The sequence below is a fragment of the Coturnix japonica genome, chromosome 5, assembly GCF_054131305.1.
Source record: "Coturnix japonica strain WE chromosome 5, WE-NBRP24, whole genome shotgun sequence".
NCBI lineage: Eukaryota > Metazoa > Chordata > Aves > Galliformes > Phasianidae > Coturnix > Coturnix japonica.
This window is the reverse complement of record NC_140667.1, coordinates 8,758,755-8,786,186: the sequence shown is the minus strand read 5'-3', so window position 1 is coordinate 8,786,186 and position 27,432 is coordinate 8,758,755. Positions and strand designations below refer to the sequence as shown.

At 61.9% G+C, this 27,432-nt stretch overlaps 6 protein-coding genes across 15 annotated transcripts; 3 read left to right on the top strand and 3 right to left on the bottom strand.

The window, feature by feature from the left end:
- Positions 1-31: 31 nt before the first annotated feature.
- On the bottom strand, positions 32-7,979 carry SSRP1 (structure specific recognition protein 1). 3 transcript variants are annotated; one of them, XM_085548308.1, is made up of 17 exons: positions 7,929-7,979; positions 7,265-7,414; positions 6,347-6,532; positions 5,944-6,049; positions 5,119-5,309; positions 4,817-5,047; positions 4,633-4,736; positions 4,375-4,503; positions 3,826-4,047; positions 3,587-3,659; positions 2,960-3,098; positions 2,782-2,827; positions 2,111-2,234; positions 1,421-1,591; positions 1,056-1,147; positions 695-878; positions 32-500 (listed from the first exon to the last, which is right to left on the bottom strand). In XM_085548308.1, exons 2-17 carry the CDS (start codon positions 7,316-7,318, stop codon positions 432-434), a joined length of 2,121 nt encoding a protein of 706 aa, XP_085404434.1. In that variant the 5' UTR covers positions 7,319-7,414; positions 7,929-7,979; the 3' UTR covers positions 32-431. The 3 variants fall into 3 exon arrangements, with proteins under 3 accessions (XP_085404434.1, XP_032300755.1, XP_015719157.1); XM_032444864.2 differs by lacking the exon at positions 7,929-7,979 and adding an exon at positions 7,731-7,802; XM_015863671.3 differs by lacking the exon at positions 7,929-7,979 and adding an exon at positions 7,760-7,802.
- Positions 7,980-8,604: 625 nt separating this feature from the next.
- On the top strand, positions 8,605-12,200 carry P2RX3 (purinergic receptor P2X 3). 2 transcript variants are annotated; one of them, XM_015863611.3, is made up of 12 exons: positions 8,605-8,945; positions 9,448-9,583; positions 9,706-9,777; positions 9,848-9,914; positions 9,981-10,074; positions 10,156-10,233; positions 10,307-10,448; positions 10,770-10,906; positions 10,982-11,075; positions 11,158-11,223; positions 11,448-11,525; positions 11,637-12,200. In XM_015863611.3, the coding sequence occupies exons 1-12, from the start codon at positions 8,806-8,808 to the stop codon at positions 11,757-11,759; spliced, it is 1,227 nt and encodes a 408-aa protein (XP_015719097.2). In that variant the 5' UTR covers positions 8,605-8,805; the 3' UTR covers positions 11,760-12,200. The 2 variants fall into 2 exon arrangements, with proteins under 2 accessions (XP_015719097.2, XP_085404426.1); XM_085548300.1 differs by lacking the exons at positions 9,448-9,583; positions 9,706-9,777; positions 9,848-9,914; positions 9,981-10,074 and having other exon boundaries at positions 8,658-8,945.
- Positions 12,201-13,495: 1,295 nt separating this feature from the next.
- LOC107314452 (bone marrow proteoglycan-like) lies at positions 13,496-14,727 on the top strand. 2 transcript variants are annotated; one of them, XM_032444788.2, is made up of 5 exons: positions 13,496-13,690; positions 13,818-13,915; positions 13,996-14,127; positions 14,199-14,310; positions 14,590-14,727. In XM_032444788.2, exons 1-5 carry the CDS (start codon positions 13,609-13,611, stop codon positions 14,646-14,648), a joined length of 483 nt encoding a protein of 160 aa, XP_032300679.2. In that variant the 5' UTR covers positions 13,496-13,608; the 3' UTR covers positions 14,649-14,727. The 2 variants fall into 2 exon arrangements, with proteins under 2 accessions (XP_032300679.2, XP_085404427.1); XM_085548301.1 differs by having other exon boundaries at positions 13,996-14,310.
- Positions 14,728-14,865: 138 nt separating this feature from the next.
- SLC43A3 (solute carrier family 43 member 3) lies at positions 14,866-20,880 on the bottom strand. Of its 6 annotated transcripts, none has more exons than XR_014946338.1 (13): positions 19,324-19,409; positions 18,968-19,181; positions 18,578-18,707; positions 18,130-18,176; positions 17,979-18,055; positions 17,792-17,884; positions 17,475-17,614; positions 17,047-17,206; positions 16,666-16,821; positions 16,469-16,582; positions 15,913-16,099; positions 15,582-15,705; positions 14,866-15,137 (listed from the first exon to the last, which is right to left on the bottom strand). XR_014946338.1 is itself a non-coding variant. In XM_015863651.2 (13 exons), exons 2-13 carry the CDS (start codon positions 19,152-19,154, stop codon positions 14,985-14,987), a joined length of 1,515 nt encoding a protein of 504 aa, XP_015719137.2. In that variant the 5' UTR covers positions 19,155-19,181; positions 20,850-20,880; the 3' UTR covers positions 14,866-14,984. The 6 variants fall into 6 exon arrangements, 4 of the variants coding, with proteins under 4 accessions (XP_015719137.2, XP_015719135.2, XP_085404423.1 ...); XM_015863651.2 differs by lacking the exon at positions 19,324-19,409 and adding an exon at positions 20,850-20,880 and having other exon boundaries at positions 17,047-17,153; XM_015863649.3 differs by having other exon boundaries at positions 17,047-17,153.
- Positions 20,881-22,478: 1,598 nt separating this feature from the next.
- On the top strand, positions 22,479-26,034 carry RTN4RL2 (reticulon 4 receptor like 2). Its single transcript, XM_015863659.2, has 3 exons — positions 22,479-22,619; positions 24,062-24,546; positions 25,103-26,034. The coding sequence occupies exons 1-3, from the start codon at positions 22,586-22,588 to the stop codon at positions 25,832-25,834; spliced, it is 1,251 nt and encodes a 416-aa protein (XP_015719145.2). The 5' UTR covers positions 22,479-22,585; the 3' UTR covers positions 25,835-26,034.
- A 789-nt stretch (positions 26,035-26,823) lies between these two features.
- On the bottom strand, positions 26,824-27,375 carry TIMM10 (translocase of inner mitochondrial membrane 10). Its single transcript, XM_015863663.2, has 2 exons — positions 27,270-27,375; positions 26,824-27,108 (listed from the first exon to the last, which is right to left on the bottom strand). The coding sequence occupies exons 1-2, from the start codon at positions 27,338-27,340 to the stop codon at positions 26,907-26,909; spliced, it is 273 nt and encodes a 90-aa protein (XP_015719149.1). The 5' UTR covers positions 27,341-27,375; the 3' UTR covers positions 26,824-26,906.
- Between the last annotated feature and the right edge of the window lie 57 nt (positions 27,376-27,432).

The following is a 27,432-nucleotide window of genomic DNA, read 5'->3' as shown; positions in this document are numbered from 1 at the left end:
GCCCACCCCCACCTCCACACCCACACTGCAGTCCCGCCGCGGGTGTTTTTTATTCAATTCGAGTTGCCATGTGAACTGACCCAACATACAAAAAGGAAAAAAATAAGAGACCGAAACAAACCCGAGTATTTAAAAAAAATAAATTGATGAGAAACAGGGCAGAAGTGGGATCGAGGCTCCTTCCTGGGCCTCCCCTCTGTGGGGCTTCACTCTGTAGCCAGGCACTGAGGGGAAAGGGCTCAAGCAGTGAAGCTGGGCACCCTCCTGTCCCCACTCCGGTGCCTCCCCTCACCTGGCAGCAGAGGTAGGAGGAAGGGCGGCCAGGCAGGTTCGGAGCCAGCCAGAGCCCAAGAGCCAGACCCCTCCTGCGGGCCGGCCCACCCAGTCCTCACGCTGATCTGGGAACCAGCCTGGAGCCAGCGGGGACAGAACTAATCCGAGCCGGATCCAGAATCCTCTGAGCTTTGGGCCGGGCTGGCGCCTCTCTCATCCTCTGAGTCCTGTGGGAAGAAATGGGAAGTCAGGACAGTAGAAGCAGAGCAGCTCATGTTCACCTGCTCCTCTGCCAATAGCAAAGACCAAACTCAGTCCTCTGCTACAGGACTGGATGTACATGCTATCAGGAAGAACATGCGCCTGTAGGGATGAGGTAAAATAAGACCCAGCAAATCCCACCACCAAACCGCCCTACTACCTCCTTCTTGCTCTCTGCAGAGGAGCTCTCGTCGCTGGAGACAAATTCCTTGCTCTTGAAGCTCTCACTCATACTCTTGGCAGAACTCTTGGTGGAGGACGAAGACTTGGAGGCAGCACCCTTCTTCTCCCCTTTCCCCTTCATCTGTTTCTCCTGCTTCTTCTTCTTTTTTTTAGACCTCTCCCTGTGTGTGTGTTGGCAGGGTGGAAGAGACAGAAGCATTACCTTGCTGACAGCTCACTGGTCCCATCTCACAATCACCCAGCCTTGGAGAGGCCCAGCCACCACAGCAGCTGAGGACAGACAGATTCCAGAACAGTGAAGCCCTGCCACATCCCTCTTGTCTGCTCAGCATACTCACATCTTGGAGCTCTCTGACTTATTGCCCACGCTGTACTCTTTCATGGCCTTCTCATAATCCCTCTTGGCATCTTCTGCCTTACGATCCCATTCCTGCAGCAAAAGCAGGTTAGTGGCACTTTGTTCCCACACCATCCACCATCATGAGCATCTGCACCACCAGAGCCCAACACGATCTCCACCCATGTCCCTGACCACCTGGAGACCATACTCACACACCAGCTGAGATGTCAGCTCCCCACTGCCACCCTCCCTTCCTGATCCGTTAATGGAGCAGCAGGATCCCGAGACCAAGCAAGAGCATCCTGACATCCACCTTCCCTTCCTACATACGGCTTAGCAATCCACACTGGAAGAGCAACCCACCTCTTTCTTCTCCTTAGACATGGCTTTCCAGAGCTCCCCAGCCTTCTTAGACAAGTCTGTGATGCTGATACCAGGATGGTCTGACTTGATCTTCTCACGGTTGGCATTCAACCAAAGCATGTAAGCTGACATGGGTCTCTTGGGCGCGTTGGGGTCTTTGCCTTTCTTGCTCTGGAAAGCAGGAAGTGGAAAGAACCAAGACTTGAAATACCCCACACACTAAAGTCTTAATTGGTTACCCCAAGATGATGCCTCCTGCATCCCACCCGTAACTCAGCTACTTAATCAGACAGATGAGTTGTCAGCTCACACACACACAAAGGTGAAAGCACCCACAGAGTAAGTGGAGTGGATGTGGAGGACCTGTGGGGGGCAAGTCCTCCAACAATCAGAGGGTACTGCCAGGCTCAGACACCACAATATACTTTGGAAGTGTTTCAATCTAGACTCATCTGCAAGATGAAGTAAAGCCTGCAGGAAGCAGAAGAGCCAGGCTTGGACAACCCAAACCCAGCAAAGCACAATGAGGTGGTGGGATTGGATCAGACCACAGCAGAAGGCTAACGGGAAGCAGCTCGGCTGATGTGCTGTGACCTGGATCTGGTGTTGCTCCAAACATAGGAGCAGCAATCCATGTTCCAAGGGCAGTGAGTCCTGATCTACACAACTCTACCAGCAACAACTTCTCACCTCCATATGCTTCTTACGGGGCTTGCGGTCTTTGACAATCTTGGCCTTCTTGGCTGGCTTCTTCTCACCTCGGTCACTGTCACCGTCCCCACTGGAGGAGCTGGCTGAGGCATTGCTGTCAAACCTGTGTGAAGAGACCTGGTTTCAGGGAAAGCTCAAGATCTCAACTCCAGCAAGATGAAGCAGGAGGTAAGGGAGTCATAGCAGTGGCAAGCACAGAGCAAGACTTGCCACTGAACTCTCCCATCCTCCAGCAACTTGCAGATCGGAGACTTCCTGAGCTGAAGCTGTTCTGCTTGCACTTAACAGCCCTCAGGGGACTCTCTTTCCACGAACATGGCTGATCATTTTGAGTTCCCGTAAACTTTAGGCATTTGCAATGCCTCACAGCTGAACGGCACCAAGATCCACCCCTCCTCTTGGGCTGAACCTGACTCCCATCAGCACACACGATGCCCCTGAGCGCTTGTTCAGACTGCAGTTCTCATCAAGAGAACTCGAGAGACAGACCAGAAACGCACCAACTTACAAGGCCATTTTCAGTGATACTGTCTGCATCAGACGCATTCCTCAACATTCTCACGGCCCCATCCCACCCCACACAGTGCCTACAAATGGCATCTTCCAAAAGCTGCCCATAGTTAGACTCCTGACCAGCCCCTACTACTCACTCTTCAGCCACATCGTCATCCTCTTCCCCAGGGTTGAACGACTCATCTGAAAGGACAGAGTGTGGGGTGAGCATAGACAGCCAAGGAACACAGCAGGATTCAACCAGAGGAGGAAGTAGCCTGAGCACACCAGGCAGCCCCTCAGACAGTGAGGCTCACATGCAGCCCCAGCACGTACCTGTCTCCTCTCCAGACCCATCGCTGCTATCGTTGGCGTTCTCTTCCCGGATCTTGCCCTCCTCCTTCATCCTCTCCAGGTAGGCATCATGCTGGTCCTCATCAGAGTCGGCATATTCGTCATAACTCTGCTTCATACCCTGCAGGAGGGACAGAGTGAGAGCTGCTCTCCATGCTGCCCACATCTGCATACAGTCCATTCTCTAGAAACTACAAGCATGCATGGCCAGGCTGGGAAACACACAGCGTCCCATCTGTCTCCCTGTCTTCTCATCAGGGATGCAGAGAGAGGGGCAGGAAAGGTTCCCCAAAGGTGTTATCTGAGTTAGGTGGGGGCCCCTCTTGCAAATCATGCTGCAGTTACTGAGTTTAGTCAGAGACCAACACAGCCATGCAGAGGAAACCTGCACCAGGAGGAGGAAGGAGAAAGAGGAAGGGGTATCGCACGGACCTTTTTCCTCTACAAGGGTAAGGAAAGAAAAGAAAGGTGAAAAATAATAATAATAAAAGGAATAAAAGCAGCAAAACTTTGGAGAGAAGAAAAAAGGCCCCAAGTCATTTCCCCACCCCAGCCTGCAGGCCACTGATTCTAGCAGGGCACAGAAAACCAGCCCTGTGCAGCAGGTACCTCCTTGAGGCCTCGGTTCTTGATGTTCAGTTTCTTGGCATTGACGAAATCAAAGAGCTTCCCGTACTCCTCCCTATAGCAGAGACAAAGTGGTCAGGGACAGGTTGAGCTTTTTACACCTTGTTACATCAGTAAGGATCCACCACGTGTAACCAACATGGAGGACACAGGGGCAAGGGGGCTGAGTGGCAGGACAGAGAACAGCCCTGTGTTACAGTAAGAGCTCGCTCCATGCCCACCTCTCTATGCTGCTGAAGGTGTACTGTGTGCCCTGCTTGGTCTCGATCTCAAAGTCAAAGGAGCGGGTGGTGGTGGTCCCACGGGCAAAGTTGACAAAGGAGATCTCATCAAAGCGGATGTGTACTGGTGGCTTGTGAACGTAGATGAAACCACGCTCCAGTGGGTAGAGAAGTCCTGAGCTGGCCTTGTAGGAGCAGGTGATGCACTGGGCTCCAGAATGTCTGTGAGGGCAAACATTGCCATGTCACATCAACAGGAAGCAAACAGCCCCACAGTGAGACAGCAGCTTTGTTAAGTCCATCAACCACCCCCACGGGGTAAAATTCTTGCAAAACCCCTTCATCCTAACTACAGAAAGAGATGTTGGCCCTGCTGTCCAAGTCAGGAGGGGCTCTCAAGCAGCTGGCCTGAGACCATAGAAACAAGAAGAATGTCCTTTCCTAGGGACAACAAGGCCAACTTTGCCTCTGCCCCTACCACCATGCATGCCCTTAGTGTAAAAAGGTCCCACATTCCCTCGCCCAGCCAGAAGCAACAGCATGCCTCACCCCTGGAAATTGCCAGGCACAGTGATCTTGCGGTTCACCAGTGCCTTCATAACCCGGCTGACCATCTCATAGAGGGAGCCTGACATGTTCTTGGTGAGCCGCCCCTCGAAGCGTTTCTCCACCTCTTCCCTGTGTGGCAAAAATAGAGGATAATGACAAAAGTAGGGACCAAGGAGATTCATTACCTGCACTCCTAGCTCTCCCCACAGCCCCCAGATCCAGGGAGGGGGAGAAGGGAGTTGCCTGGAGAGAACTCACTCATTCATGTTGAGGGTCAGTGAGATGTCTTCATCCTTTGAGAAAAGCAGGATAAGGAAGTGGTAGCGGGTCTGGCCCTGCTTTATCGGGGGATCCAGGCTAATCTGAAAAGAGAAGAGGAGATGAGGACCCAAAAACCCTCAAAACAGTTTCCTGAGAAAGGCAGGACCACTCAGCCCCTCACCACAAAGAACATCTGCCTTTGGTCCTTGTGTGGGAGCAGGAAGAGGCGCAGCACAGTGGTGTAGGGGATTTTGTAGTCAAAGGTCTTGCCGTGGAGGTGCAGGAAGGTGGGGTAGATGCGGATGTCGTATCGCCCGCGAGGCGTCAAACACTGCAGCTCCCGGAAGATGCAGATGGCATCACCAGTTGCCTGAATCACATCCGCCTTGGAGAGGACATTCTGAGCAAAGGCCTATAAGGAGAAGGAGCTGTGGTCAGGCACTAGGCAAGGGCAGCCAACTAGCCCTCCTGTGCCTCACTCACCTCCACAGGGTCAACACCATCCTCCTGGGTAGGGGGGACATAGAAGCGAACCTCCATGAGCGAGACCTCAGCGTCATCGTTCTGGTGGAACTCCAGCGTCACTTCGTTCTTGCCCGTCGTGCACTGGGAGACATTGCTGAGGGGGATCTCAAACACCGGCTGCTCCCCGATGTCAAAGGAGAGAAGCTGCCCTACAGGAAGTGGGGAGGGATAAGAACCTCAGGTCAACCCTGCTGGGCAGACCCAAGGTGAGTTCCATCCCAGATCCAAACTCCAGAAGCAGCATCGTTCTTCTCTCAAAACCCAGCAGTGCCTCCCCTCTCCCTCCCTTCTTTTCAATGTTTTCAACACAGATATCCAGGCTTTCTCCTCCCAGCTACAGTAACAGAGAATTATATTGATCAAAAACAAATAGGCTGTTTATTCCCCTCTTCCTCCTCTCTCAGAGCAGGGAGGGGCATTCACCAGCTCTTCTGGCTCCCTGAGGAACTGGCAGGCTCTATTAGATGCTCACAGCTCCCATGCAGATTTCTCTTTTACATTGAGCATTCTCTGCCTACCCCCACCCCGAACATGCTGTGCTGCCTGCAAGTATCTCCTGCTTTCCTGGGATGACCAACTTCCATACTGTATCCAAAACCACCACTAAAAAAGCGAGCAGTTTTCCAGAGGAGCATCTAAAGCTGTCAACAGCCAGGGGCTGGTGGGATGAAGACACTGACCCACCAGATGCCCACCCAGCCCCACCACCTTGGCCTACACACTGCAGACTCCCTTGCTCCAGCAGCAGCATCACCGCTCTGTTCCTGTCTTACCATAACTCACCTCCAAACCTCACTGTGCCCCAGTTCCAACCCTTCACACACAGGTCCTTCTCAGCCAGCTCCAGGCGATAGTGTGCCTTGAAGAAATCTGAGAGCTTATCAAACTCCTGTGAGGGGTGGGAAAGAACAGAGAAACAGTGAACACTCATCAGAAACTGCTGTGTACGCATCAGCACGACCCAGAGCCTGTAACTGGGACATTGCCCATGGTACGAGAGAAGTGATGAGAAAAAAAACAGACATCAGCTGCTGTTAAAGGGAAGGAGATCAGCTCTGTGAGATATGGCAGATCCTGCAGGCAGTGTAACCCGATACAGAGCAAGCAAAGAGACTGTGGCACAAGCGAGCTGAAGAAAGGATGGTCAGCATGGCTCAGACAACAGTCAGAAACGGCACGGACTCACCGATTCCCGGAAACCATCGTATTTGTAGACATGGCCATTCTTGGTGAGAAGCTTGAGGCCGTGACCGAGCGCCACACGCCGCCACACACCCTCTGCCAGCTCTGAGGCCTGGATGTTGTCCACCTTCCCTGTCTTGCTGTTCTTGAAGATGACGCCCTGGCGGCTCAGCCGCAGCCGGCCATCGTTCTGGTGGGAGGTGGGTGTGAGGTACAGGCAGCTCACCCCATGCACATGGAGGGGAGCAGCCCAAGGGTGGGAACTTCCACGCAGCACAGACAGCTGCTAAGCTCTCCCAGGGGACGCGAAGCGAATTCCCCAACCACCCACCAGTTTCTGTTCTCCATGCACTCCTTACCACCCTCCTTTGGGATTCAGGCAGCCGGGTTGCCAGCAGCCTCGGTACTAGAGCTCCATCAGGCATTTAGGAACAATCTCCCAGATGCCACAGGGTAACCCAGAAATGCTCAACATCACTGCAGCATGGCACTGCGCCCCACCCCCCCAAGCACTGGAACAGGCTGATTTACAGCACCCAGCTGCCCAGCAGTAGCTACTGCATCAAAGGGTGAATGCTTGAAGCTGGCATCCCTTCCCCTGGACACGTTCCCAACCACAACCTCGCTAGCTCCGCAACAGGCTGCTACTAAAAGCCCCTGTTGATGCTCCAAAATGCTTCAGCTCTGGAAACAAGGCGCCTCAGCTCCCATTTCCAGTCGAGCTCAGCAAAACAAGCTCTGCCAGGACAAGGCAGCAGAAGAGCTGCAGGGATGGGGGGGGGGGGCCATACCGCACCCCTGGGTGTACAGCTGAGACCAGGCCTCAGAGCCACACCGTGTGCCTCCAGCCTGTGAGATGGGGCGAGCACTCCTGGCATCAGGCAGCACCCCAGATAGCTGCCCCCAGCACCGAGCTGCTCACCATGGATCCCTTCACCTCCTGGTAGATCTCGTTGAACTCCAGCGTGTCAGCCATGACGAAGGGGGCCGTGCTGGCAGGCAGGCAGGAGGAGGCCGGAGTTCAGCTCCGTGCCGAGGTCGGCATGCCCTGCTGCCACCGAGCAGCGACGTGCTGGGGGCGGAGGAGGGGGGAGAAAGTGAGTACGGACATGGGAACCCCAGAGCGATCCGTGAGGGATGTGACCCCACAGCAACAGCCCCCCCTTAACGCCTCCCCGGGGCTCCCAGGGCCGTTGATCCTCCCGTCCCACTATAGAAGGGGTACAACAGCCCTGAGCAGCCCCTACCACCCCTTGTTCCTAGGCCCCACGCCCCCATCCGCCGCCCCACAGCTCACACCGGCCGCCTCCCCCCCCATCACCCCCCTTCCCCCCCCCCAGCCCCCTCCCCACTCCCCCAAATCCACCCCCCCCCCCCCCCGCACCGACCCCTCGTTTCCCGCCTGCGCAACACGAACCTCGCGCGAAGCCGCCTCCCCCCACAACCGCCTCCCGCGCCGCGGCCGGAACCCGCCCCCACTTCCGCCATAGAGACGAGCCGCCGCTCGGCCGCTCTGGCATGGAGGCGGCGGGGTGGAAGGAGGGCGGGCTAGAGCGGCCGCTCCCCGAAGCGGCGGTCTGTCTCACCTGGAACCATAGAGAGGAGGGAGGCCTCCAGCCGGAAAGTGGGGGGGCTGCTTCCCATTGGCTGAGCCGGGTGATCCCCGTGACGTTATGGTGGCTGTGCCCGGCACATGGCGGGTCGGGGTACAGCTCTAATAGGGCACTGCGGAATGGGGGGACGGCCAACGTGGGGCACCCCGCGTAAAGGGCAGCCCTACAGCGGGACACAGCGATATGGGACCCGGCCAGGCGCTGCGAGGTGGCACACGGGGTCCGCGAGCACAGAGACACCCGGAGTGGGACCATCCCGAGTGCGGGGCATTAAAAACCAGAGTCACACTATTCAACACAGGGCACACAGCCCCAACAACGGGGCACACAGCCCCAATAGGACACACAGCCCCAACAACGGGGCACACAGCCCCAACAACAGGGCACACAGCCCCAACAACAGGGCACACAGCCCCAGCAGGGCACACAGCCCCAATAGGGCACACAGCCCCAACAACAGGGCACACAGCCCCAGTAGGGCACACAGCCCCCCAGGGCACCCGGGCAGCGCTGCCCCGTGTAGCACCGCCGCACAACCAGCCCTCTCTCACCGCCTCTCTCAGCCCTCCCCCCACCCACATCCTCCTCCTCTCCCTCCTCCTCCTTCCCCCCGTGCCCCCTCCCTCCATCTCCCCCTGCCCCCCCTCCCGCTCCCTCCGTCCTGTGCCCACCCCTCTGCACCACCCCGCCCGCATCCCTGCCCACATCCCCGCATCGCTGCCTTTATCTGCCCGCATCCCTGCCTGCTGCCTGTATCCCTGCCTCGCTCCCTGCGTCCGTCCCTTCCCACCGCCCGTATCCCCACCCGTATCCTTGTGGAGCCCCTGCTTGTGCCCCCGCCCGGCTGCCCATGCCCCCCCAGCGCTCCCAGTCCGGCTGCCTGGCTGATTTCTTCTCCTACGAGACCACCAAGTCGGTGGTGGTGAAGAGCTGGGTGGTGGGCGTCGTCAACCGGGTCGTGCAGCTCCTCATCCTTTCCTACTTCATCGGGTGAGAGACCCCCCCAACGGGACCCCGCTCCTCTGCTGGTGTCCCCCCACCCCTCGGCAGACGCTGCTCCCGGTGTACACGGTTTCCCTGATGCCGTGGTGACAAGCTGGGGATTGGGAGGGTGACACCGAGAGGGGACGTTGGGTGGGTGCATGATGTGGGGTCAGGAGGGTGTCGTGGGAATGGCAGCTGCCCGCTGGGTGTGGGGGTGGGAACCAGGCTGCGAGAAGTGATGACAGCCACGGGCAGAGGGGGACAGGTGGCTGGCAGTGTGTCTGCGATGGGGACACCAAGTGACACAAGGGAAGGTGATGGGAGGGTGGCTGTTGGCGTGGATGATGGAGAGGAGAGGAAGGGATGGGTGTTGAGGAGCATATTGAACCCCAGGGGGTGACACAGGCAGGTGACAAGTGGCTGTCGGAGGGCTGGTGACAGGAGGACTGTCTGCGGGTGGCAGGGGGCCAACCAGCTGTCCCCATAGCCTGACCCCTCCACCCCACAGCTGGGTGTTCCTGCATGAGAAGGCCTACCAGGTGCGGGACACTGTCATCGAGTCCTCGGTGGTGACCAAAGTGAAGGGCATCGGGAAGTATGGCAACCGTGTCCTGGACACAGCAGACTACGTCACCCCCCCACAGGCAGGAGACAGCAGGGAACCCACCCCAAGCCCTCCTACCTCGTCTCAAATAACCCCAATAGTCCCCGTGTGGCATGGGGCTGGAACGGGGGTGGTGGTGACACAGTGTCCCCATCACCGCAGGGCACCTCGGTGTTCGTGGTGGTCACCAAGCAGATCCTGACGGAGAATCAAGAGCAGGGCGTCTGCCCAGAGGTATGGGGACACAGGGGGTGGCATGGGGGGCACCGGTGTGCCCCGACCCACAGACACCCCCCCTCCACAGAGTGAAGCCACATACCGGTGTGCGTCCAACCGTGACTGTCAGGGGAAGGGCCGCACCACAGGCAGTGGTGAGTTTTAAGGGAGGGGGATCCCAAAAACCACAGGGTTTGAGCCCACCCGCATTATGGCCACAGGGGTGCTGACAGGACGCTGCATCCCCTACAATGTGACCCTGCGCACCTGTGAGATCCGGGGCTGGTGCCCACCCGAGGTGGACACTGTCGATGTGTGAGTGTGCAGCAGCAGCGGGAAGGGGGATAAACACGGTGCCCTCTGCCCCGTTCAGGACCACCACCTCTCTCCCCACAGCCCTGTGATGCTGGAGGCTGAAAACTTCACCCTCTTCATCAAGAACAGCGTCCGCTTCCCACTGTTTGGCTTTGAGAAGTGAGTGGCACTGAGGGCACACGGGATGGGCTCTCACTGCTGGAGGCTCACAGCCGTGCCCCCCCCCCCCCAGGGCCAACCTGCCCCCCCATGTCAGCGCAGGAGAGCTGCAGCGCTGCCGCTTCCACCCCGAGCAGCAGCCGCTGTGCCCCATCCTGCGGCTGGGGGACGTGGCACGCTTCGCCGGGCAGGACTTTGCCGCACTGGCTGCCACCGTGAGCATAAAGGATGTGGGATGCAGGGATGGGGAATGTGGGGACAACAGGGTAGGGGATGTAGTGACTGGAGGTTTAGGGCCGGGGAGACCTGGGATGTGGTGTGCATGAATGCAGGAATGGGGACATGGGGTGTGGAAATCGGGGATGTGGGGACATTGGGACATTGAGGTGTGCAAACACAGGGGCTTGTGATGTGGGGACATGGGGATGCAGGGATGTAGGACATGGGAAAATGGTATGGTGGGGATGTGGGATGTATATGGTGGGCCATGGGGCCACGTGGCATGGGGAGCATTGCCCTCACGGCCGGCTGGGCAGGGCGGGGTGCTGGGCATCAAGATCGGCTGGGTGTGTGACCTGGACCGCGCCTGGGAGCTGTGCCTGCCCCGCTACTCCTTCACCCGCCTGGACAGCGTCACCCAGCACAGCCCCGGCTCCCCCGGCTACAACTTCAGGTAGGGCCACGTGTCGCTGCCTGCTGCTGGGACGGCTGCGGAGCAGGAGGTGCCAGGTGGCCGTGTCCCACGCAGGCACGCACGGTACTACCGTGGGCACAATGGCACCGAGCTGCGCACCCTCACCAAGGCCTTCGGCATCCGCTTTGATGTGTTGGTGTATGGCAACGTACGTACGGGCACGGCATCCCAGGAACCTATGGATGCCATGGGTGGAGGCCATGCCGGCTCAGCCCTCTGCCTTCCTGCAGGCTGGGAAATTCGGCATCGTGCCCACCCTCATCAACACGGTGGCTGCCTTCACCTCCATCGGCGTGGTGAGTTGAGGCAGTCCTCAGCCCTGGGGCAAGGAGGTAACCCGCAGCCATAGGGCTGAGGGCCATGGTGATGCCCAAAAGTGGTGGGAAGCAGGATGGATGGAGGGAAATCCCACTGCCACAAGGCAGGGTGACGGGAAGGGTGATAGCAGCCTAATTCCTGGAGGTCTGTGGGGTGTCAGGGGGCACCCCGCAGCCCCTTCCCCATTACTGCTGCCCCCCAGGGCACGGTGCTGTGCGACATCATCCTGCTCAACTTCCTGAAGGGCGCCGAGCACTACAAGGCCCGCAAGTTTGAGGAGGTCAGTTGGCTGCTGGGTACCCCAAGGAGGGGCGATCCCAAAGCCCCCAGCACCCTGGGTACCACAGCTGTGGGACAGGGAGTGACCCTACGCCCATTCCCCGTCCCACAGGTGCCTGAGGCCAGCATGCCCCCAGCCTCCAGCAGCCCCTCAGGCTGTACCCCAGGAGCCCTGGGGGACCAGAGCCGGGAGAAGCAGTCCACTGACTCGGGCACCTTCTCCCTGGGCCTCTAGCTCTGGGTGCCATGGGGCAGTCCCTGTCTGCATTTGGCCCCACGATCTCTCCTCTCCAGAGCTCCCCAGTCCCACTCTTTACCCACGCTGTCACTGGGACAGGGCAGGGGGGCGTTTGGGGTGTGGGTGGGGTGGGTACAGTGGGTGGACACAGCCCCAAGCTGCTGAGGTTGGCATGGGAGTGGGTGAGGACTGGGGGGTGTCTGTGGGGATGGACACCAGGGAGCAGGTGGTGACAGAGGGGTCAAGGGCAGTGGGTGAGGGTCAGGAATGATGCTGGGGATGCAGGGACGTGAGAGACATAGGGTGGCACAGGGAGCAGGGAGCCATGGGGGCCACACAGGGGTGGCAGAGAGGAGAGGTACCTTCAGGCTCACCTCAGAACTGGCCGAGGGGATGTGGAGACCCCTCCTCCCAATAAAGCCTTGGTGTGCAGCCCCACGCCTGTGCCCTCTGTGTGTTGGGTTAATGGGGGGGGGGGACTCCAAGGGAAGCAGGAGCCATGAGGTGACCTGGGATGGGGGGAGCAGTCCCCACCACCACAAGATCACACTGCAGCCCCCAGCATCTTCCCTTTTCCCCCAAACACATGCTGCAACCACATGTCCCCTTTATCTGTGCACTGCCCCAGCTCCACTGCAGTGGCCCCAAGCCACTAACGGCCATGGGGTGGCCTGTGAGGGTGGGGGAACCAAGGACAGTTTGGCCACTTGCTCAAGGTCATTTCCCCTCTTTGCAGTCATGGTGCCCGCAGCAGCCCATAGCTGTTGTTGGCCCCAGATGCCATCACCCACTGGGGCAGCCCTGTGACTCTGTTTCTGCGTCTTGCCATGCCCTGAGCCCACAGGGAGATGCCCCTAACATTCTCCAGGCACTGCTGTACCTGGGAATGCAGCCCCTCCATGCCCACTAACATGGGCACGAGACAGCAGCACGCCCTTGCTGCAATGGCAAATGGGTACTCTGGGCTGTTGGGAAAACTACTGCCCCTTCTAAAGGGGCACATCCACTTTCCTGACCATCACATGACGGTCCTGTGCCCCAAGGAGTAGCAGGGTTGTGGGGCAGGGTGGCAGTGCTTGGGGACAGGGTGGCAGGGAACAGGCGGCATTGGAAAGGGATCGTGGTAAGGAATGAGGTGGCTGAATAACAGGCACAGGGCCACCCTAAAGGGTGATGGCATCTGGGGCTAATGACTGGCACTGGCCGCTGCAAGGCTCTGTGGACATGGGGAGAGGAAGTGGTCTTGGGCAAGTGGCCTAACTGTCCCTGACCCCCCTGTGTACCTCCAGGCCACCTTATGGCAGTTGGTGGCTTGGGGCCAGGGCTGGGGTGGTGCAAGGCTGCAGGGGACACGTGGCCCCAGCACTCTTATAAGGGCCAAGGCAGGCAGAGGCTCCCAGCCCCAAGGTGAGGAGTGGGGACAGGAACAGGGATGGCAGGGGGGGACACAGCCCTGTGCTGATGGGTTGGGGCTGGGAACAGGGGAAAGACAGCCCTGAATCTGGTACATGCAGCTCTGTGATGCTCTGGGGGTGTGTTGGGGGGTGCATGGTGGCACGGGTGGGCACAGAACCAGGGGTAGCCCCAGGGTTAGCAGGAGGCTGCAGAGCATGAGGGACGTGGGGGTGGCTGAGGGCCAAGGGGTGGTAACATGGACCTGGGGAATGGGTGGCACCGGGGATGGCAGGGATCAGGGACCCAGGGTGATGGGGCTGAAGGCTGGGCATGAGGGGTAGGGCTGGTGCTGGGGATTCCAGGGGAGACAAAGGACACAGGGTGGCACGGTTCTCCTGAGATTACTCCAAGGACCACAGGGCCCTGGGGCAAGAGGTCCTCCAGCCCTGCTATGTCCCTACAGCTCCCCACCATGCAGCCTGGCCTGCTCCTTGTCCTGACCCTGCTGAGCATGGCTTCTGCCCTCCGCCCTGGTGAGTAGCTCGGGGACCACTAGGGACACAATGGGAACAGCTCAGGGACACTCCTGTCCCCAGTCTCGGGGTACTGGTGCTGGCGGGGGTGCAGAGGGGACACTCTCCAGCCTGTCCCTTCCCTCAGCCCCGTGGCACACCATGAAGGTACCTGCAGGCAGAGAGGAGGGCAGCGGGAGGCGCTTTGCAGTGGTGAAGACATGGCGCACCTACAACAGTGCCCAGGTGAGAGGGGTGGGGAGGTCAGTGGGATGCCAGGCTCCCATGGGCACTGCCAGTGCCAGGCATCAACCTGTGCTCCTCAGAGCTACTGCCGGAACACATACAGGGGACAGCTGGCCTCGGTGCATAGCACATCCACTAACGAAGTGCTGAGGAAGCTGGCATCCACCTACACCCACTTCAGCCTCTGGATTGGGGCAGTCACCTCCTGCCAGGTAACAAGGCTTAGCTGGTATCCAGGGTTTGGCCAGGGGTGGGTGCAAGATGCTGAGACCTGTTGCCACAGAATGGGTCGTGGAAGACGTGTTGGGAGGACCAGAGCCCCTGGAACTATGCGAACTGGGCCACCGGGCAGCCCCAACGACTGTTCAAAACCTGCACCGTGCTCAGCCCCAAAGGTGAGAACAGCCCCACACCGTGGCACAGGGTGCTGGGGGCAATGGGTGGGGGCACCAAGGGCAGGGAAAGGTGCTGGGAGTGTGCCAACAGACGTGGGACACTGAGATGGAGCACTGGGAGAAGGGATTGGGATAGTGGGACAGTGGGATGGGGCACATTGAGAGGGGACATCGGGTCACAAGGGCAATGGAATGGAGCACTGGGACACTGGGGAAATGGGATGGGCAATGGGGGTTTGTGGGTCTCCCTGTGTCCCTGACAATGGGTCCTGTCCATAGATGGGCTCTGGAGAAGTAAAGCCTGCTTCAAGATACGCCCCTTCATCTGTGAGTACTGAGGGCTCTCAGGGGTCCTGCCATGGCTCTCCAGTGCCCAGGGACCCACAGTGGTCCATGTCACTGTCCCAATAAAGTGCCCTATCAGCTGCCTTGAGGCCACATGTCTATGTATTTTAGGGCTGGGGGAGAATGGGAGCAGTACGGGGCTCAACCCCACAGCAGATACTGGAGAAGCCCCTGGGGTATGGGGGCACCGGGTGGGAGCAGAACCATGGGCAGAGGCATTGGAATATTTATTCCATCCCAAAGCACACCCACCCCTTGCTGTGCCCCCCAGCACAGTCCCATCCCTCCCCCAAAGTCCAGTAGAAAAAAGCTGGATGGTAGTGCAGGGCTCAGTGGGGTGTCTGGGCGGGGGTCTCGGCACTTGCAGAAGCTTCCAGGCTTGAGGCAGCCTCCAGCTCCTTGGCACGCCTCCGGCATTCGCGGACCACCACCACAGGGCTGATGTAGGCCAGCAGCACCACGGCGATGAGCCCCACATTCATCTGTGGTGGAGTGACAGGGGTTGAGGGCATGGAACCAGGGGCTGATCCCAATCAGACAAGGGGCCAGCTCCTCAGTCCCCTAAAGGCTGCCTGTGCTGGGGTAGCAAACCACACCCCATGGTACTGCAGACGAGCATCATACTCCAGCACAGTGTGCCCCCAGTCTACCAGGGGGCAGAACCTCCTGCCCTTCACAGGGCAGCATCCCCACCTGAACTTAGATCAGGCCCTCCATCCCACCATAGCATGAGCCCCATCCTGCCATGGACCGTGGACTCCATCTCCTCATCGTCTGGTGTTTCCAACCCCACGTGGGGGAGGAGTCCCATCCAGCCTGGCACCAGGACCTGCATCCATCCATGGACTCTGACCACCACCCCACCATGGAACTGTCCCCCCCGCCCCTGGACTGTGGGGTATCCATAGGCTGTGGGGAGCACTTACATAGAAAGGGTCCCCCTGGAGTGCTCCACGCACCAGGGCAATGCAGGGATACTGCAGCAGGGCCACCAGTGCCGACAGAGCCATGGCCAGCCCATAGAGCTTCCCAAAGTGCTGCTGGGGAAACCTGCCAGGACAAAGTGCACGTCACCACTGTTCCCATCACCATTCCACCTCCACCCTCACCCTCCCTCATCATCATCCCCTGCCTGCCCCCCTCCACCCTGACCCCATTATCGTTGCCCCATCATCCACCAGCGTCCCCACTGCTCCCTCCCCTTCCATCACCACTCTGTCCCCTGCCACCACCGGCATCAGGGTGCACAGGACTCACGCAATGGCCAGGAAGGCGGCGTTGCCCCCGTAGAGGAAGGAGCGGCTGATCACCTGGAGCACGAATGTGCCAAACTGCACAGGCAGCATAGGCACGGCCGCACAGATGGAGAAGAGCACGCACTGCGTCGCCGTCAACACCAGTGACGGCACGGTTGCCCGTAGGTCAGCCAGTGCCCCCCGAGCTCCTGCAGGCATGGCAAGGTTAAGGCACAGTGGGGACATGTCCCCACGTAGAGCAGGAATGGGGAGTGCTAAGGACAAATCCATGGGCACAGTGGGGTCGGGGCATCATGGGGACACTTTTGTGGACACAGAGGAATAAGGACATTGCAGGGTCATGCACATGGTGGGGTCAAAGCGTGGTGGGGACATGTTTATGGATAGGGTGGGATCAGGGCATTGTAGTGTCACATCCATTGGCACAGTGGGGGGTCAGGGCTTTGTGGGGACATAACTACAGGCGTAGCAGGGTCAGAGCACAGTGGTAGCATGTCCCAAACAGAGCAGGGTCAGGGACACCAAGAGTAGGGGGATGGTGGGACAGGGACGGTTACCCTCAGCACGGTGGGCCTTGTTCCGCTTGTGGCAGTCAAGGATGAGGCCATTCCAGGGAGCGCAGAGAACCCCACAGAGCTGGGTGAAGGCAAAGGCGTTGGTGTAGATGCTCACTGTGGAGAAGCATAGTCAGTGCAGAGGGCCGAACCCCAGACCCCTGCCTGGCTCACTGTACCCCTTGGCCACCATGCCCTACCCAGGTGTTCATTGCCAAAGGCCAGGTGGTCAAGCAGTGGGTTGAGTGTACCAATGAAGAGGTAGTGGCGCAGCTGCATGACCGAGAGCCACACCACATGCCACATGAAGAGCCATGAGAGAACGCAGGGCCAGAAGGGTTCCACAGCTGCGTTGCCTGCACAGAACAAATGCATCCATTAGGGTTGCCCACGCCCACCACACTTGGCCAAGCCCATTCCCCAAAAGTCTCCACCACAGTTGACACATCCATCCACTTGTGGTTCCAAGGACCCCCACCCAGCCCATGGGCCAACACCCCAGATGACACTGCCACCACCCACATGGCCACCCCCACACCCAGATGATGGGTGCATCAACCCCAGCCCCAGTTCTCCCCCACCTTTTGGGGCACTGGGCTCCAGGGGTACTTCCTCTGGCCCATCATCTTCCGGTGGGCGCTTCTCCTCGTAGGTGCGGTATGACTGGGAGCGCCCTGGGCATGACAGCCTGCAGCATTGCTCATCTTGTCAACCATCACAGCATCCCAGTGCCACCACCACCTCCACCCGCAGGATGGGCACCATGACACCACAACCCATGGGATGGGCACTGTGACCACCACCACCACCCAAGGGATGGGCACCATGACCACCACCACCACCCATGGAATTGGTGCCACAACTGCTACCACCACCCACAGGACAGGCACCATAACCACCCCCACCACCTGTGGAATGGACCCCACGACCATCACCCACAGGATGGGCACCACCACCTCCTAAGGGATGGGTCTTGCCACCCTAGGAGTGTAGGCAGGGCGTCCCTTACCCATAGTTGTAGGCAGGTGGCAGTGGGTAGGGGATGTGCATGCGGGGCATGAGGAAGATGGTGCGCAGCAGGTGCCAGGCGCTGCAGGCTGCCATGAAGAGAAACATGGCCCGCAGAGACAGTCCATGCTCATGCAGCACCTGGGGACACATGCAGGTTGCCACCATGCCATGCTGGCCACTGGTCACTGCCCAGGGCCACCATAGATGTCAGACCCCAGCTGTGCCCCCATCCCATTTGTCTCCAGCCCACCGCAGTGCCCGTGCTTTGAATCTTGGCAGATCCAGTGCCTGTGGTGTTACCCATCCCATGCCCACCTTGATAATCAGGAAGATGGCAGATGAGGAGTCAAAGGCCCCGTTGTAGAGAGTGATGATGATGGAGCGGTACTTCCCAAAGAGGTTCCCCACCTGGCACACAGAACCCCCCCACAATGCCGTCAGTGTCCCCATCGCTAGGCAGGGTGCCCCAGCAGTGGGGTGAGGGTTCAGATGTGCCTCCCACCTGCATGTTGGTGAGGATGAGGAGAATGCCGCCCACCGACAGCATTGACATAGCCGGGAAGAGCAGCACTGCTAGGTCTGGGGACACAGGTGTCAGTGGGTTCAAGGGACATGGATGGGGTGGGGGCACCCCACATCTGTGTGGGTCTCACCTGGTGTGGAGAAGGCAACAAGCAGGGTCCCACCAGTGTAGAGGGAGCTGAAACAGGGGGACAGTGTTCACAAGGTGGGTACAAGATCACCACCCCGGTGCTCCAACACCCCAGCATCCCACTACTGGTCTCATGTGGCACCTCTGGGGTCAAGGAATGTGGGGAAGTGGCTGGCCCTACAGTTCCAGGGGTGCCCTGGGGGCATCAGTGGGGATGAAGAGCATCTGTGGAGCTGTAGGCAACGAAGGACAGATTGGGGACATTTGGTGGCACTGAGAAGCAAACACTGCTGTCCCCCCCCCAAAGTGAGAAGGGCTCCAACAGTCCCACCCTGCCTGGGAGCCCCGATAAACACCCCGCTCCTGATAACGCTCCCCCAGCCCTGCGTCAGCACCTAGTTAGTGGCCCTCCATTCCCAGCACCCCCTGCCACCCCCCGCAGCACTCACATGGCGATGAGACGGGCAACAGCAGTGCCAAAGCGGTCGAAGACGTAGCCCATGGGGAGGGTCATGAAGTTGTTCATGAAGGAGCCAATGGTGAAGACCAGGGAGAACTGCTCATCCTGCCCGCTGCAGTCTGCAAGGCAGCCATCAGTAGGGACAGGGACACCAGCAAGGGGGAGTGGGAAAAATGGGCAGCACCGGGGACAGGAAAAGTAGGGAGCCAGCAGACAGTGTGGATAATGGACACTGGGACAGTGGGGACACAGGGATGACAGCAGGAACCTGGGCACCGAAGAGCACCAGACAGTGGGAACATGGGAGGCACGCGGGGCACCCCAGGATGCCAGGGACAAGAGCTCAGCACTGATGAGGATGGTGACACTGGGGTCATACCGGGATACAGCGTCCCATTGGGGTTGATGTTGGCCGAGGACTCGCACCACTGCTGAAAGTAGCCCAGGTTCTTGAGGACATAGACGAGAGATGCCCAGCCGAAGATGATGCCACAGAAAGCACCGCACTCCAGCAGCCCCGAGAGCAGTGTGCCCAGCTTCTTGGCCCGCCCCGCGCCCCCTGCCATGCTGCTGGGCACAGGGCTCTGCTGATCCTGCAGGGGACAAGTGGGGCAGTCACAGCCCTCCCTTTCCATACAGTCCCTCACTTTGCATGTGACCAACCACCTGGACAAAGGCCAACCCGGCCCCCCGCTCCTCCTCTTGTCCCCCGATTGCCCCCCCACTGACACCCACCTGTACCCTGGTGCCGCTGCAGCAGCAGAGTTTGGACTCTGGTCTGGATCCCTGTGTGGGGTGCCCGAGGCACACGGCTGAACTGTGCACTTCTGCTGGGATCACTGGGGGGGAGCCAGGGCTGCTGGCACCCGATAGGCAGAGAACTTTTGTCCGCCCCCAGCACCACCTCCTTATCACCCTGCAGCACTCAGCCCTGGGGACCTGCAACCTCCCTGAGCACCTCCCTGAGCACGTCCCCTGGGGGCCTGGCACAAGAATGCTACACAACCCACAGCATGGAAGCACAGCCCTGGGGCTGCTGGCACTGGTGCTATGGGCCATGAGCACAGCACCTGAGGACAATGACACACCCGGGGACCTGGCACACACACACATGCCTGTGACCAGGCACTCTGGTACGCACCTTGGGGACAATGGCACACAATGACATACTCCAAGGGACCCTGACACCATGCCAGGCATGCTGACACACCTCTTGAAGACCCTGGCACCTCTCTGGGAACCCAGTCGCAGGCCATGGGTGCACTGGGACATTGGTAGGAAACCCAGCACATCCCACCAGCTTCTCTCAAGAGCATACAGCACCATGGAGCCCCAGCGCTCACCACCACCCACACCTTGTCACCAGGGCACCCTTGGCCCTGTGGCCAGTGTAATGGCTGCTAATGAGGCCTCATTACAGCTGACCAGGGGGACAGGCAGCTGGCTAAAGATTAACCATGCAGATGGAGATGGCTCAGCCCCGAGGTCAGCAAGGCTACACTATATATAGCTGCCCCAGCAGAGGCTGCGGGCTGGGGGCATGAGTAGGGAAAGCACAGGAGGGCTGTGGCAAAGAGAAACGCTAACTGCTTGGCACTGTCACTGTGTGCCACTGGGCTCCCTAGGAAGGAGATGGGGCTTCTCAAGGAGCTGCTGTGTGGCTGGGCTGCAGGGCGCTAGGCGTCCCTCCTGTCCCATTGAGGGGAACTGGAGCCCTCCCGGCCCCGTCGGCTTCCGGGTAGGGCTGAGGGTGTCCGGGACCAAGCAAAACCGCATCCCCATGACACAGCAGGCGGCCCGAGCAGCCCCCGCGAGGGGAATTTCCATGCGGGCGCGCACATGGTCGGGCACGCACGTGGTGGGGGGAACACAAGCAGCCCCCAGGTTCGGACCCACGCAGTCCCGACATCGCCACGAGCATCTCACGTTCCGGCCTTAGCCCCACTGCTCCCACCGCGACCCGCAATCTTCCTGGATCCCCGCGACCGCCCCAACACGCCGCGGAGGGTCCGGGTCGGACTCGGGGTACCCGCTCCCCGGTACGCCCCACGGCCCTCGAGAGCATCCCCGGCCGCCGCTCTCCTTGCCCGGCCCGGTTCGGCCCTGCTGGGCGCGGAGCCGCCCGCCCGCATCCACCGGGAGTGGCACTGCCGCGGCTCCGCCCCTGTTCGGCCCGGCGGGGCGGGGATGCGGCCAGCCCGGATGAGGCTGAGCCCCGTGGCCCGGCACGGCCCGGCTGGCTCCGAGGACCGCACACTTACCGTCACTTCGGCGGTGCCCGCTCGTCCTTCCAAGCGGGAGGCGGAGCGGAGAGAACCGACGCGGCCTCCGGGGCGTCGGCGGGGGCGGGGCGGGCCCGGAGCCGCCGTGGGGTCACTGGGGCTGCGGCCCCCTGACTTGGGGTCCATCCTTAGCCGCGTGCCCGACCCGCCAGCCCCGTGTCCTTCGCTGCCCTCTCTCCCATCCATCTGTCCATCCTCCCCCTGTCCCACTGCCCCCACGGCCCCATTCATCCCTTCACCCGTCCATTCATCCCTGCTGGCAGGCGCCGGCCGCCCCGCAACCTGCCACTCAGCTGCACAGCCATCCACCCATCCATCTGCCTGCCTCCCGCCCATCTGTCCCACTCCATCCATCCATCCATCCATCCATCCTGCTTTACACCCACCCAGCCCTACACATGTTCAACATCACCTGCCCTGCACTGTGTCCCTGCTGCCCTCACCCACCCCGTGCCTTCACCCCCTCCTCCCCATCCATCATTCCTTTTTCCCATCCATCCATCTCTCTTCCACCATCCTCCACCACTCTTGGTCCCATCTCATCACCCATCTCTTTCCACCCACATCTTGGTGCCATCGTCCCTCCCAGGACCTACTGGGGTACGAGGGTCTGTCCCACCCCCCCACACCATACCCACGGATGGGTGGATGCAAGTAAAGGACCAAAACCGGAGGTGCCCAACACCTCAGGCCCTGACCCCTCTGTCACTTTGCCCGGACCCATAGGACCCATAGAATAGGGACAGCTATGGCACGGTGGGACCGGGGGACATCGCGGGGGACAGCGAGCGGATGGCGGCCCCTGAGTCAGCCCCGTGCCGCCCGCAACGCCCACCGCTCCCCACCAGCGTCTGTCTCTCCAGCTTGTGATATTTCGCTCGCCGGGAGCCGCGCCGGAGACGGCACCGCAAACACGGCGGGTGCCAGATTGTGCCGCCGCAGCCTGGCACGGCCACGCGAGCCCCTCCCCACCCGCGCTCCGTGGGCTCCCCGCTCCGCCGCTCCCGCTGCGGGAACCCACAGCCCCCCGCCCCGCGCCCAGCACCGCGGACAGCGCCCGCTCCGGCACCGCGGACAGCGACGCGGTCCCGCGTGGGTGTGAGGCGAGGGGCGCCCACCCGCGACCGTCCCTCCGTCCCATCCGCGGGGACGAACGCCCCTGCCGAAGTGTCCGCCACCCTCGGGGACACGGAACCCCCCGCGAGGATCCAGAGATGCAGGGAGGGCTTCCCCTCGGCTCGCACCCCGGGCTCACGGTCCCACGCGCGAGTCCTCCCGTCCCCAGTGGGAGCCGACGGGAGGTCTCGCGTTCTCTCCGAGACGTTTCGTGGGTCCCTGGGGACGCGCTGCGGGGCGTCCCCGTGGGTACCCCCCGGCCCCGCACGTCCCGCAGGAGCTCCGCGTTCCTCCGTGGAGTTCCCCCACGCGCGGAGCGGGACGGCCCGGCCCGGCCGAGGAAGGGTTAAGCGGCGGGACCGGCGGCGAGGGGCGGAGCGCGGCCGCCCCGGGATAAGGCGCGGCGCCGGGCAGGGCTCAGCCCCTCCGGGAGCCGCGGGTAGAGCCGAGCCGAGCCCACCCGTGCCATGCCCCGGGGCGGCGGCTGCCGCTCCTCCTCCCGGCGGCACAGCGGGGGGTAAGGGGCGCGCACCCCCCCCGGCACCGGCCATGAGCCGACGTGCAGCGGGCAGCGCCTGAGCGCCCGGCCCGGTCCCGCCATGCGGCCCCCGACGGCTCGGGACCTGCCCCGAGGTAGGCGTGGGGCGGGCCGGGGGCACGGCCCCGAGACCCCCCCGCGGCGGGGCGGGGCGGGGCGGGGGTCCCGGTACCCGCGGCGCTGCCTTCGGGGCGCAGCCGCTGCCCCGGGTGCGCGCGGAGCGCTTCGGGGTTAACGGGGCGCGCGGTGCGGCGCAAAGGGTACGCGGTGACACGGAGCCCCGCGGGTGGGTGCCCCGTGGGGTCGCCGCAGCGGGGCAAAGGGGAAGCGGGGACGGTGCGGGGCAACGTAGGGAGGGGGGGGAGGGGTGGAGCCGGCAGCGGGACCCTGCGAGCGGGGGGGTGGCTGCGCGGGGAGCGGAGCTCGGGAGCCGGTGACTTCAGCTCCGAACTGAGTCAGCCCGCGGCGAGGGGGAGTGACAGATGGGGCGCGGGAGGGGGGCGCCGGGGGGGCGCACGCCGGCACGGGGCGCCGGGGGAGGGGGGCGGCGCCGAGCAGCTGCGCCGGACGCCTCCGTGCGTCCCCCCCCATCTCCAACCCCGCCGCCGAGCACCGGGGGGGCCGCCTCCCTCCCCCCGCAGCGGGCCGCGGAGCCCGAGCCAGGCCGGGCTGAATTATGGATGAGGCGCTCGGGTTGCAGCGCAGGGCACCGGGAAGGCGGAGCGGGGGGGGGGGGGAGCGGGAGAGGAGGAAGAGAGAAGGGGGGGCGGGGGCGCGAACACCCGGAGCGGCGGCGGCGCGTGTCACCGGGGAGAGCGTCAGCCCGCGCCCACGCGCGCACCGCCCCGCACGTGGCCGCGGCACGCGCGCACGTGGCGCCGCCCCGCCCCGCTATCGGGGGCGCGCGTGGGGGGGACAGTCCCCCCATCGCATCCCCAAAGGGGTCCCGTAGGACTACAGCCCCAGGGGGACAAGGGGACATCCCAAGGGGTAAAGCCATGGAAGCTCTTTGGAGCGCCAGTCCCAGTGAGGTGCTGGACTCAGTGGGGTCGGCAGTGTCATGGGTGTGCGTGGAACCCGAGGGCCCCTATGGGATCCTGGCCCTATAGGATAGGCATGGCCATGTTGAATGGTGCATTGCCCTACTGGCTTCTTACGGGATCCTTGACCTTATGTCATGGCCCTAATGGTTCCTATAGCATGGCTCTCCTGGTGAGATGGATGTGGCCCATGTGTAGAGTTCTTGGGATACCTGACCTTAAGGGATGGCCGTGGCCATGACCATATGGGGTGCACATAGCCCTGTAGAGCTCCTGAAGCTCCTGGCCATGTGGAATTGGAGCAGCCATGTGGGATGGGCACAGCTCAGGGGCTGGGGGGGTTCCTAGGGTCTGGTGGCAGCCAGTAACCCGGGCTGCTCCTCGGGGTGCTCTCCACGGGGTCGCTGGGGAGGGTGGTGGGTGCATGGGGCTGGGCCGGGGGTGCGGGTGCGGTGCCCCAGGTTGAGCCCCAGGCTGACGCCCCGCTGTGCCCGCAGGCGGGCGCCTGGCGGCCCTGCTGCTGGCAGCGCTGGCGTGGGTGCCCGGTGGGTCGCCCGCCTGCCCCGCACTCTGCACCTGCTACGTCTCGCCGCCCACCGTCAGCTGCCAGGCCAACAACTTCTCCTCAGTGCCCGCGGGGCTCCCGCCTGGCGCCCGCCGCCTCTTCCTGCAGAACAACGTCATCAGGGCGCTGCGGGCGGGCACCTTCGGGCCCAGCACCGTCACCCTCTGGCTCTACTCCAACAACATCTCCTCCATCCAGCCGGGCACTTTCCGCCACCTGCCCGCCCTCGAGGAGCTCGACCTGGGTGACAACCCGCACCTCCGCGTCTTGGCGCCCGACACCTTCCACGGCCTCCGGCGCCTCCAGGCCCTGCACCTCTACCGGTGCCAGCTGGCCAGCCTGCCCAGCGCCATCTTCCGTGGCCTCCACAGCCTCCAGTACCTCTACCTGCAGGAGAACGGGCTGCTCTACCTCCAGGTCTGACATGGGCCGAGCTGGGTCCTGGGATGGCCCTGTGTGGCAGGGCTATGGGGTGTCTCTGGGGAGAGTATGTGGGGTGGCAGTGGGCAGTGCTTGCAGGCATGGGAACGGGATGTATCTCAGACAGGTACAGTGCAGGGTGGCAGGTGATGCTCAGAAAGCAAAAACACAGGGCAGTACAGTGGCTGTGAGGCAAAGACGTGACAGAGCTCTCTAGGTGCTGCCCATGGGGCAAGGACAGGAGATGGGTGACACTGTAGAGGAGGACCATAAAGCAGAGAGATGGATGCTGCTCATGGAGCAGGGTCACAAGGCAGGGTGATGATACCTGTTGTACAGAAGAGCTCTTGGTGGTGATAACCCCAAGGCCAGGACATGGGGCAGGGTGATGGGTGGCACAAGGATGGGGGGTGGCAGAGGACTATCTGTCCAGCAGGGCGATGGCTGTAGGGCAGAGATCTGTGTGACATCCACGAGTTACAGAGGTGATGCAGGGCATTGGGTGGCAATATGGAGTTGGGACCCCATCCCTCACCCACCCCATCACCCACAGGATGATCTCTTTGCCGATTTGGCCAACCTGAGCCACCTCTTCCTGCACGGCAATCGGCTGCGAGCTCTGTCCGAGGGCGTTTTCCGTGGGCTGCCCAGCCTGGATCGTCTGCTGCTGCACGCCAACCGCCTGGCCACCGTGCACCGCCGCGCCTTCCGCGGCCTGGCCCGCCTCACCATCCTCTACCTGTTCAACAACAGCCTGGCAGCACTGCCCGGGGACCCACTGGCCGCGCTGCCCTCCCTGCAGTTCCTGCGCCTCAACGCCAACCCCTGGGCCTGCGACTGCCGCGCACGCCCACTCTGGGCCTGGTTCCGTCGCACCCGTGTCTCCAGCTCTCCCGTGCCCTGCGCCAGCCCCCCGCACCGCCGTGGCACTGACCTACGGAACCTGCGGCCCCGTGACTTCGACGGCTGCCCCGAGGAGGACGAGGAGGAGCACGAAGGCAAAGATGAGGATGACAGCGATGGAGGTGGTGGTGGTGGCGGGGCAGTGGCTGTGGTGGGCACCCCCGGGCGGGCGCTAGGCCGCCCCGGCACCCTGCCTGCCGCACCGCCTTCCGCCTTCTACCGTGATGGGCTGCCACCCCACGACCTGCGGGGCTCCCAGCCCCGGCCACCCCCTCCGTCCCATGACTCCCGTGGCCCTTCCGGGGAAACCCCTGTGGCTGCGGCCCCCTGCCCGGCCCCCACCCTCCTGCCCCTGCTGGGCCTGCTCCTGCCCCGTCTCTGAGCCAGACCGGGGGGGCCTCCGGACCCCTCTCGGTTCCTCCTGAGGTGCTCGTGGCAGGAGGTGTCCCCAGGACTCTGCTCCCACCCGTCCCGAGTGAAAAGAACCCACGCAGGCAGCGCGCGGTTGGGAATTCTTTATTAAAAATGGTCTTATTTTGGGAGCGTGGGGCCCAGCGGCTGCGGCGCTGCCTTTCCAGGTCACGGCGCTCTCTCCTCGTGAAATATTGATGGCCCCGGCACCGCTGCTGCCGGCCGCAGGGCCCCACGGCGCACGCACCGCTCGCTGCGGCACGGCTGGACGGACACACCGACATTACACTCAGCAATGCCACCCCGTTGTCACGCCTGCAGCACCTTGCACACCCACTGCTTGCACGACAGGCTCACGGTGGGGCGTAATGCGACCCACAAGCTGTGAGGACAGTGAGTGTGCGCGCAGCCTGACCCACTTCCAGCCAGCCCTGGGGACACACCGGCACAGGCGCACTGTGTGTGTACGGGTGGATGGACACACAGTGCCCACCCCCAGGCTGGGGTGTCTCTGGCTGGGTGTTCCCATCTAGTAACCCTGTGCAGGCCCTCCCTGCACATGTGTGCACATATGTATGTGTGGCTCTGGGGTTGCCTCCATCCAGGTTTCCCCCCCTAAGTGTCCCCACGTGGGTGTCCCTGTGTGGTCCTTTTCCAGGTGCGGAAAGGGCACTGTCCCTCTCCAGCCATCCATACCAAATGTCTCTGTGCCTGTCCCCATGCAGGTATGCTGTTTTCTCACTGCCCCCCTGCAGGTGTCCCTTTGTGGCCATTTCTCCAGGTGCTCCCCAATGTCCCCCCAGCAAGCAGAGTGAGGGGCACAGCCCTGTCCTGACCCCATAAGGGATAAGGAAGGTCTCAGCCTATCCCTGAGGCTGACGTGGGCACGGCAGACACCCCGGGGTGCCCCCATCTCCAGTAGGTTAGTGGGACACCCCCTGACACAGCACCACAGACGGGTTTGGGGGGCCGAGGGAAGCACACAGCTGGCCCAGAGCCTCCAGTTTATTGGTACGATGGGAAGGGGAGTCCGAAGGGAGGGCTCAGGCGGTGCCCGTGCCCTGCTGCATGCGCTTCAGGAGCTCCTCGTCCTGCAGCGACAGCTCCGTCAGCTTCTTGCCCATCCGCTCGTGCACATCCAGGTACTTGGCCACGCAGCGGTCCAGGCACACGCTCTCGCCTTTCGACAGCTCCGCCTCCTTGTAGTGTGGGGGCACGCACTTGAGGTGACACGCCTGCGTCATCCTGAGGGACAACACCGTCACCCCACGGCTCTGCCCGGCACCCCCCAACCCCCGGGACCCGCACAGCCCCCACCCGCGACACCCACGCGCCTCTCGCTCTCCCAGCCCCTCCCTGTCCCGGGCACTACCCCCAGGCCCCGCCTGTCCCCTCAGGCCGCGCACCGGTTGTACATGTCGGCCATCATGTCCACCTCCAGCTCTGCCGCCAGCTGCTGTGCCCGCAGCGGGTCCATGTCGCTCCCGCACCGCGCTCCCGCAGGATGCACGTGGGACGCGCTTCCGCCCACACGCTCAGGCGCTCCGCCCCGCCGCCGCTCTCGGTCAA

Excerpts from the sequence above, each read along its gene's own strand:
- SSRP1 (XM_085548308.1), bottom strand. The coding sequence starts at position 7,318 with ATGGCTGACACGCTGGAGTTCAACGAGATCTACCAGGAGGTGAAGGGA. Across the intron at positions 4,737-4,816 it reads AAAGGCAGATGTTCTTTGTG|ATTAGCCTGGATCCCCCGAT; the intron begins GTGAGGGGCTGA and ends TTCTCTTTTCAG. Across the intron at positions 3,660-3,825 it reads ACCTTCAGCAGCATAGAGAG|GGAGGAGTACGGGAAGCTCT; the intron begins GTGGGCATGGAG and ends TCTCTGCTATAG.
- P2RX3 (XM_015863611.3), top strand. The coding sequence starts at position 8,806 with ATGCCCCCCCAGCGCTCCCAGTCCGGCTGCCTGGCTGATTTCTTCTCC. Across the intron at positions 8,946-9,447 it reads ATCCTTTCCTACTTCATCGG|CTGGGTGTTCCTGCATGAGA; the intron begins GTGAGAGACCCC and ends TCCACCCCACAG. Across the intron at positions 10,907-10,981 it reads TCCCCCGGCTACAACTTCAG|GCACGCACGGTACTACCGTG; the intron begins GTAGGGCCACGT and ends TGTCCCACGCAG.
- LOC107314452 (XM_085548301.1), top strand. The coding sequence starts at position 13,609 with ATGTCCCTACAGCTCCCCACCATGCAGCCTGGCCTGCTCCTTGTCCTG. Across the intron at positions 13,691-13,817 it reads GGCTTCTGCCCTCCGCCCTG|CCCCGTGGCACACCATGAAG; the intron begins GTGAGTAGCTCG and ends CCCTTCCCTCAG. Across the intron at positions 13,916-13,995 it reads GCACCTACAACAGTGCCCAG|AGCTACTGCCGGAACACATA; the intron begins GTGAGAGGGGTG and ends TGTGCTCCTCAG.
- SLC43A3 (XM_015863651.2), bottom strand. The coding sequence starts at position 19,154 with ATGGCAGGGGGCGCGGGGCGGGCCAAGAAGCTGGGCACACTGCTCTCG. Across the intron at positions 18,708-18,967 it reads CAATGGGACGCTGTATCCCG|ACTGCAGCGGGCAGGATGAG; the intron begins GTATGACCCCAG and ends GCTGCCTTGCAG. Across the intron at positions 18,056-18,129 it reads TGTTGCCTTCTCCACACCAG|ACCTAGCAGTGCTGCTCTTC; the intron begins GTGAGACCCACA and ends CTGTGTCCCCAG.
- RTN4RL2 (XM_015863659.2), top strand. The coding sequence starts at position 22,586 with ATGCGGCCCCCGACGGCTCGGGACCTGCCCCGAG. Across the intron at positions 22,620-24,061 it reads GGCTCGGGACCTGCCCCGAG|GCGGGCGCCTGGCGGCCCTG; the intron begins GTAGGCGTGGGG and ends CTGTGCCCGCAG. Across the intron at positions 24,547-25,102 it reads ACGGGCTGCTCTACCTCCAG|GATGATCTCTTTGCCGATTT; the intron begins GTCTGACATGGG and ends CATCACCCACAG.
- TIMM10 (XM_015863663.2), bottom strand. The coding sequence starts at position 27,340 with ATGGACCCGCTGCGGGCACAGCAGCTGGCGGCAGAGCTGGAGGTGGAC. Across the intron at positions 27,109-27,269 it reads ATGGCCGACATGTACAACCG|GATGACGCAGGCGTGTCACC; the intron begins GTGCGCGGCCTG and ends GTTGTCCCTCAG.